Below are 9,187 nucleotides of genomic sequence, written 5' to 3'. Positions count from 1 at the left end.
AACCGCTCTCATATTAGGTCCTGGCTTAGGGCCTTCCAGTCAGACACTTAAGCAGGTGTCCAACTCTGTGCCAGTAATCACATGCAGCTTGTGGGACCTGCTGCTTAAAGTTAGCAACTTGATCAAATAGCAAATCACAAAGTCACAGAAATTATGTGCTAGGAGGTGCTTAATGGACTAGAAACAATAAAAATACATGTAATGAGAAAAACAAAGGTAATGTATTCAAAAACCCTATCTTGAACAGGATTCTCAAAGGGGAAGAAAGCTGAAGAGAGCAAAACAGACTTTAAAGTGCACAACTGTCTAAACTTTTTAGTGTGAAAATAATGTCTGAAAACAACTGCTTTATAAAAAAAGATAAAGTTTAGACTACATAAATATAGAGAAACTGAGGCATCTTCAAAAACAAAGGTATTTGCATAGCAGAGAACTGCTAACTGAGTTAAGTGCAACAACAAAAAGAACTGATCTACAAATGATTTTTTAATGGGCTATTTAGAGCTTATAAAAGACCAGAATGAATGCTTCTGTGCTTCTCACAGCATGGAGATCATCTCCTGATTAAGATTCAATTATTATTAACAATAGCAAAGATTGATGCAACTAACAGATGTAGGAGTTGAAATTTCAAAAATATATATTCTTCAGCACACAGTTTCAAGAGAAAGTAAATGTTAAATGGACTCCTAACTCTCCCTCGTCTCCACTTTTAAAAAAACAAAACAAAAAAACAAAAAACAAAAAAAAAAAACCCAAAACAAAACAAAACCCACAACAAACCTACATATACAGAGGCAAATTTTAGGTGAAGGATCAGAAATAAAAATCCTGACCATAGAATCTATTAGACAGCACTGGCATGAAAGAGTAAATAAAAAAAAGCTTCCTTTTAAATGAGCTCCCGTTGAAGAAAGGAACATTTTAAAATGAAGAATAAATTATATTGTTTTGATGAAAATAAAATACTAATAAGCTTTTGCTAAAAGTGTTAAAAACATACTACTTCAGCCACTGAAAAAATTCATAACAACACAGGAACAGCTCTAAGGAATCCATCACTTCAAAAAAAAAATCTATTAAAGAGAATATTCAGGTTAAAAAAAACTCCAAAGTTAGTCTGTACACTCTGCGCAAGATCTTGGTGCGCTTATATTCAAACCTTAATCACATGGTCCTATACTATTTTTCTATCAAACTTCTGACACATTTAATTAGTAGGTACTTATTTATCTTTCTCTTATTTATACATATATACACAGGCCAAACACTCCACTGAATCTCCTAAAGAGTCCCTACCAGCCTTTATGCACATCATATGTTGTACATTGCACCTTCTGCCACCCTGAGTTCCTTTCAAAAGACATTTCCCTGAAACAAGGGTGATTCATCTGCCAAATTTCAAGTTTCCACTCCAAAGAACGAAGCCACTGAGTTTCTCAGGAGGAACAAAAAAAAAAAAAAAAAAAAGACGACCATCAACGTATTTTCCCATAACTTGTTCCTGGAAACAGATGAATCATCTTAACAGTAACTTTGAAAACAGATCACTTTTTGGCAATTCCATGACATGGAAAATTCAGCCAAAACAGTTAAAACTTTGGCAAAGTTATAAAAACTAAAACCAAACTCTGATAACAGCCATATCAGACAACGATAAACATAAATAACACTTCTACAATTGTAGAATCATGGAATCTTTGGGTTGGAAGAGACTTTAAAGGTCATCTAGTCCAACCCCCCTGCAATGAGTAGGGACATATTCCACTAGATCAGGTTGCTCAGAGCCCCGTCCAACCTGACCTTGAATGTTCCCAGGGATGGGGCATCTACCATCTCCCCGGGCAACTTGCGCCTCCTGTTTCACCACCTTCATTGCTAAAAATGTCTTCCTTATATCTAGTCTAAATCTACCCTCTTTTAGTTTAAAACCATTACCCCTTGCTCTACCACAACAGGCCCTGCTAAAAAGTCTGTCCCTATCTTTCTCATAAGCCCCCTTTAAGTACTGGTAGGCTGCAGTAAGGTCTCCCTGGTACCTTCTCTTCTCCAGGCTGAACAAACCAAGCTCTCTCAGCCTGTCCTCATAGGAGACGTGTTCCATCCCTCTGATCATTTTCAAGGCTCTCCTCTGGACCCGCTCCAACAGGCCCATGTCTTTCCTGTGCTGAGGGCTCCAGAGCTGGGTGCAGGACTCCAGCTGGGGTCTCCCTAGAGCAGGGCAGAGGAGCAGAATCACCTCCCTCGACCTGCTGGCCATGCTTCTTTGGATGCAGCCCAGGATATGGTTGGCCTTCTGGGCTGTGAGCACACATTGCTGGCTCATGCCCAGCTTTTCATCCACCAGCACCCCCAAGTCCTTCTTGGCAGGGCTGCTCTTGATCCCTTCATTCCCCAGTCTGTACTGATACTGGGGTCTGCCCTGACCCAGGTGCAGGACCCTGCAGTTGGCCTTGTTCAACCTCATAAGGTTCACACGGGCCCTTTCCTTGAGCTTGTCCAGGTCCCTCTGGGTGGCATCCCATCCTTCAGGCATGTCCACCACACTACTCAGCTTGGTGTCATCTGCAAACTTGCTGAGGGTGCACTTAATCCCACTGTCTGTGTCATTGATGAAGATACAGAAGAGTACTGGTCCCAACACTGACCCCTGAGGGACACCACTCATCACTGACCTCCATCTGAACATTGAGCTGTTAACCACTACCCTCTGGATGTGACCATCCAACCAATTCTTCATCCACCAAACAGTCCACCCATTGAATCCATATCTTTCCAATTTACAGAGAAGGATGTTGTGGGGGACCGTGTCAAAGGCCTTACAGAAGTCCATATGGATAACATTGGCAGCTCTTCCCTTGTCCAGTCATAATATAATACATAACTAATGAATCACGACCTCTGGTCTAATCACATGTCACTACTCTAAAGAGTTTGCAATTTAATTGATGAGCCAGAAACAATATAGTGCTGAATAATACAAATATGGAGAAACACAGAGTAATGGCAGCACAATTCCATCAGACCAAAAAGAATTCATTAATCCAAATTTGTTTCAGCATCATCCTTTACTTCACCATTTTTATAAATTATTATCTACAGAGAAATTTCAATCAGAGCTATCTGAGGTGATCAAACCAAGCAGTGTTAAAGCCTTAGTTAGCGTTCCATCAGCACACCCAAAAATGACATACTTGCTAAGGTTTGTTAGGTTTCCAGAGGTTCAACAGCACACAGATATCAGTCGTTTTGCCAACTTAAAATTTTCCATTACATAAAATTGAAAACTCTTCCATCAAGTTACAGCCCTTTTCCTTGCTATTTACATAAATAAATAGCACATAAGGTGTTGAAAGGTCCTATCCAAATTTGACCGATTTACCAAGCAACTTCTGAAGACTTCCATGCATTCAGAGCCAGGGGTGAGCTTTTGGGTACACACAGAGTGCTTATTCTGCTACTAGTTGCTACAATCATCCCCATTTTTTTTGAACTACCCAGGTTATCCTTCTTCTCCTAATACTTAGCATGATCCCGAAATATGATCTGCCGGTAATAAACTACGACAAACATCTTGATTCCATTTTCAGAATTATACCCTTATTCAAAGGTCATCTAAATAATAAAGTCATTAAAAGAAATGTCTTCCTTTGTCTTCAAACTCTCTTCCCTACCTACTCCAGATAGCCATTTTATTTTTTCCTATGTATTAAAGGGGCATATTTTTTCTATCTCCTTCCTAGTCTTTCTCTAATTGATGACAGAGGTAGCTCAACACAGGAAAGTGAAGCTGCAACACATTTAGGCTTAGTTTCATTAGCACACAAACAATAGTACCAAAGGCAAAAAGGCTCAGATATACCCTCAGATAGCAGGTAAGGAAGAAATCCCCTTGCAGTCTGGGTATGTGCTCTGTTTACAAAGTAAAAAAAGGCACTAAATAAATCCAAGATCCAGCTGGAGTATGATCTACCAATGACTTTTTCCATAACTAATCATTAGAAATCACAACACACATTCCACAGAGGCCAATATTAAATTGAGTTACTATCATGTTAGTATGGTCATCTGGACCAGTCAATAAAATTCTGGCTACTTAAAATCCAGAGGGGTAAGTTCTGTTCTTAGTTATACTGATGTTCTCAATGGAAATTATCAAGAATAGTAGCCAAGAAGTGTTTAATGCACAGTATACAGTTAAAGAAATCTTCACATTAATTCAAATTTTCCATATCAGAGCTATGCAGTGAAAAAGACAACGTCTCCATACAGTGCATACACAACTTTTTATCATGGCGGAGATTAAGAATACAATGTTTTGCAAAGATGATGTTTTATAAGCTTGTAAAAAAGAACCACTTATTCAAACCATACCCAAAACAAGACAACTGTATAACAGTCCTCCTAGCCGGCCTCCAAAATCACCAGCAGCAATGACCTCTAAAAAATGAGTTTTTCTGTATTCGGTCAACTCAATTCTCAGATGGCAAGCAGAGAAGCAACAATATACAGACAGTCAAGACACCCGAACAGTATTTGAGTTCCAAGATTGATATTTCTCACACAACTTACTGCTCAAGGATCCTGTGATGCCATATATATCCTACAGACAGTATGTAATTGTTACCAGTTTCACCTATGCTCAATAATTTGTAAAAAACATGTCATGATAGCGCTGAGTAGAGGGCACTAAAAGCACCTTAAATAGATAAGTCTTAAACACAATCAGCTTGGGAAAAAGTGATGCAGAAACAAAAACTAATAGTTTCTAAACCTCACCATTATCTCAGTAAACTAACTGCCAAACTAAAGCACGAAGATGGAATATAGGAAATAATTTATACCAATTTGCTAGGTTTTTCTAGGGTCACTTCAAAATTTTGCGAAGATTAAGAGTTTGCTATGACAAATACAAACTAAAACATTAGCAATCAGAAGCAAAGAAGTGTCTGATGAACAATCATATAATACAAACAATATTAACCACATTATCCTGTCTGTGGAATCTGGGAAAAAAATACACTCCAAAATTGCAGAAATGTTAAATGTAAAATACTTCTTGCAGATTTTCAATCCAAGAGAAACCAACATATTACAGTATTTGTTGGAGCCTGGTTGTAATTAAATACAGGAAGGATATTAAAACTTCCAAGAGATTTTTTTTAAGCCACAACAGAAGAAAAGGCACAATTGCATAATTGGAACCAAATCCAAAACCCACTTCCTTCTTATTTACTAGCATCATCTAAAGGACACTATTTAGATGCTGAAAGGTCTGGAGCTGACAACTGTAAATCATCTTAAAGTAAAAAATTTCAAAGGAGTTGTATGACACGGGTTAAAAGTTTATAGATGAGAGATATAGAAAGTTAGTGCTCACTGCAAAACCACATCCTAGCAGTCACTGTATCTCTCTTATCGACAAAACCCTATAATTCTATTTTGTTGTGGGGAAAGAAATCCTCTTTGGTAGTAATAAGCTACTATAAAGCTATAAGGCAAAAATGTTTGATATACAGAATTTGAAAAAAAGATGTCTTTTTAAGATATTCTAAAAATAACATTTCTTTAGAGAACAGGATTTCATTTATCATTTAGGTCTATACAGACCAGTTAAATACTAAACAAACTTGCCAGTTTGTGGGATATTTCTTTAAAAAGTTTCAGATCATTTTCGCTGGCAGTTAAATTCAGTTCAATGTTCTTTGTCATTAGCATATCTATGCAGGAAATAAATATCAAAAGCATCTTCCAGCCATCCCACAAAAAAAAAAAAAATAAAAATCCTCTTGCATTCCTCTAAGGCATGCAGAAAAGTGATAGTGCAGACAAAGATGGACATGTACATGCTAGATTTTTTTGCTATAAAATAAACCAAGCAGTTTTCAGGGATTTCTAATTATTTAAGTGCTTTAACTCGTGGGATTATTTTTCCTTTCTGACATAGTCAAAGTCAGCAACACTGCCCAGTGAAGACATATGTATAGGCCAGCTTCACAATTCTCAGTTTAGATGAAGGGATAGACAAAAGGTGCAAGCATGCTGTCATATTAGCTCAGTGCATGAAATTCTGACAGAACAGGTCCCTGCTGTCGTAACACTATTAATATGAGGATGGTTCACTAGCGCTTTTGTTTTACACACAGAAAAAAAAAAAGATTCCTTTTTTCTCATTAAAAATTACTACACTCCAGTGAAACTCACACTGAAGGAAAAGTTATCGTGATGCATCTGTTTGACCCCTAGATCCCATCATTAATCAACTGCAACAAGAACCTAACGAACTAAAAGCCTACGACTATGTTCCTTATTGTTTTGGCAGCATCCGTGAGAGACTTCAAAAGGCCATTCTTTTTAAGCATTCATCACATGATGAAGAGCTAGCTTTAGATATCTCAGTTTGGTATGTAAAACCATAATCCCTTTGAAAGCATGGATCTTTCAAGAACCTGATCGTATCACAGTAATTGTCTATATTTCCTTTAAAAAAAACATCACCACCAGAAGTACTGCAAGAGCAATTTTTTTTTGCATTAATTTTTAGATTTGTGCTACTTTTTCTTAGTGCACTCACCCTAAAGACTTATAAGTAACCACCAGTTTTGCAAAAAGAAAGAAAACGAACCAGGAAAGCTAGATGTACTTAGAGACACTCAGTTGTCAGTTACATTCTTCATTCATTTTAACAAGTTTTTTAATGGGATTGATCACATGGGTTTATTCTTTGCATCCCAGCACCTTATCCATAAGTATTTTTTCCAATTTAATAAATGTTCTCATTACAGTCTTTGGCCAACACCCTAAAGTTAATCTGGACTGAAGTAATAGGGTTATCTAAAACAAAAGAGCTGTTTTCTGAATAACAACTTAGACACATACTCTATTCCAAAATACCAACTTATTTCAGTTTAATTTACCCAAAATAAAAACAGTTATTTTGCAATAAGAGTGCACGTGTATGGAATTACTTCTTAATAACTTTTAGATAACAAGCATGGAATGAATTTATGTTTTAAAAAAAGCACTACATTGTCCCTTCACCATTTAGTACTTCTTAAGCATGTAGAAGTCAAACACTACACATCATGCTTTGTTCACTAACATCTATCCGAATCTTCATTCCCTTTCTCGTGTATGCCAGTGAGTAGCCTAAAGGATGATGTGGAACTTCAGATGGAAATTTTGCAATGTGAGAACGTTTTGTGCATAGCCAAAGCTGTCCTAACCAAGGAAAAAGATTCTAAAGACAAATGAGTTGACAAAGTAAAGGTGAAATAAAAAGAGGGGTTACAGCAACACCTAACTTTAACTCTTCTTACTTTCAACCTTTGATAAAATATCAAATAATAATCAAGAAGCTCCATTAAAAAAAAAAGCAAAAACCAGTGGAACAAGGAATCAAAAATAACAGAATGTCTCTGGAAATTACTAGAAATTACTGGAAGTCCTTTTAATAAAATGAGAAATGAAAAAGTTCAAGCAGAAGCTGCCATAGTATAAAACACTAAGATACATTAAACAAAAAAATACTTCTGTATATATATGCATAATATTTAATAAGAGTTTAGCATACACTTAAAATATTTTTCTAAACTGCTTATGACATTTTTCAAATAGACACCACACTTACAAATATACATAAGTATGATGAAGAGTTCAGTCCTTACAAGCATTTCTCAAACAAATGAAAAATTCTGTGTTGATTTAAGCACGGGCTTTCCCTCCTTTCCAGATCTGATTTCACTAGGTATTAAAACAAGAGCAACCTCAATCATTAGTCTCAATCATTATTATCATATAATGATGTAGGTGAGAAGGAACCTTTGGAGGTCATCTGGTCCAACCTCCTGCTCACACCAGGGCCAACTTGTTGCACAATGGACACTGGATCATCTCTCAACTGTACTGACAGGTATAATGTGAAGAAACATACAATTGAATAAAGACAAAAATAACAGAGCACTGTAGTAGCTTTGATTAGTACTCCATATAGTTTTGATGTATTTTTAAATGTACACAAAAACTCCTTTGCACCACATACCCTGTTGCTACCAGCAGGTATCTACATCAGCAAGACAAGGTATCATCTTGTATACGTACAGATACAATCACGTAAAGCTCATACCAACATCACTTTCTCTTTGTGAAGCATAAATCATTGCACCAATGGTGCTTAAATGTTCAAGAGCAATTCAAAGTTCTCGTTATTCAGGGTATACGATACACCTTTCACGATCAGAACATCTTTGTCCTTACAATTTTGATGAGATTTCTCTTTAATGTGTCTAGAGAAAATGCTGCATCTTCAGCCTTACTTTAGTTTTTAATTCCCAGAGTCAAAAGGCAGAATTCCTGGATTAGATTACTTTGATACTTGGGTGATACTTGATTGCTCTGGACAATTTTGTGCAAGTCATTCAATCACTCTGGTAGTAATATTACCTAGTGCCAAGGCCTCCTTTCCAGCAGTTGTTTCACCCTTTACGCTTGTGTCTCAAATTATCTACAACTGTTACTTAAAATCTCAGGGATATTATAAACTTTGATTAACCTGTATTTTCAAAGAACATGGAGGTCCTTTGTAAAAAGTGAAAACCAAACGTAATGCAGGAGTAACTATAACCGTGTCATATAAAACGGTCATTGCCGGAGTGGCAGAATAAGGTAACTCTCACCACTAACACTACTACTGTCAATATTATTGTTGTTACTATTTGTACTAATTTGCATTAATTTATGTCAAAATAGTATTCTTACGTTCAAACATCTACACAATTTACAGAAATTTTTTTAAAACTCCTACCTGAGATGACAAGAGATTACAGTCAATGTGCAGTCCTTTGCCCGTTTTATACCTCTGAAGTAAACCAGCCATAATTGCTCCATATGTATACAACCCAGTAGCAAGATCTGTCATGGCTACTCCTGGTCTAACTGGCTCACCATCCTAAAGAAAAAAAGAAAAAACACCACAATATAAAAGAGAAACAAAACAACACCAAAAAGAGAAAAAAAAAAAGAAAATAAAAAGAACAAGATATTACTTTTTGTTATAGTACATTCTACACAACTCATCTGAAAGTGTTTATTTATATCTGCATTGCAAACTACCAGAAATAAGAGTATCTTCGAGACACCCGAACAGTATTTGAGTTCCAAGATTGATATTTCTCACACAACTTACTGC

General features: G+C 36.5%; 1 protein-coding gene across 1 annotated transcript in view; it reads right to left on the bottom strand.

The window, feature by feature from the left end:
• Positions 1-8,947, bottom strand: part of LOC104621525 (succinate--hydroxymethylglutarate CoA-transferase-like) — a gene marked incomplete at both ends in the record, with an annotated part of 90,559 nt that extends 81,612 nt beyond the window's left edge. The window contains one exon of the mRNA XM_010288042.1: positions 8,804-8,947. Within this exon, the coding sequence (XP_010286344.1) occupies positions 8,804-8,947 (144 nt within the window). The remainder of the gene's footprint in view (positions 1-8,803) is intronic.
• Positions 8,948-9,187: the final 240 nt, after the last annotated feature.

The sequence above is a fragment of the Phaethon lepturus genome, unplaced genomic scaffold (assembly GCF_000687285.1).
Source record: "Phaethon lepturus isolate BGI_N335 unplaced genomic scaffold, ASM68728v1 scaffold4935, whole genome shotgun sequence".
Taxonomy (NCBI): domain Eukaryota; kingdom Metazoa; phylum Chordata; class Aves; order Phaethontiformes; family Phaethontidae; genus Phaethon; species Phaethon lepturus.
This window is presented reverse-complemented; position numbering and strand designations above follow the sequence as displayed.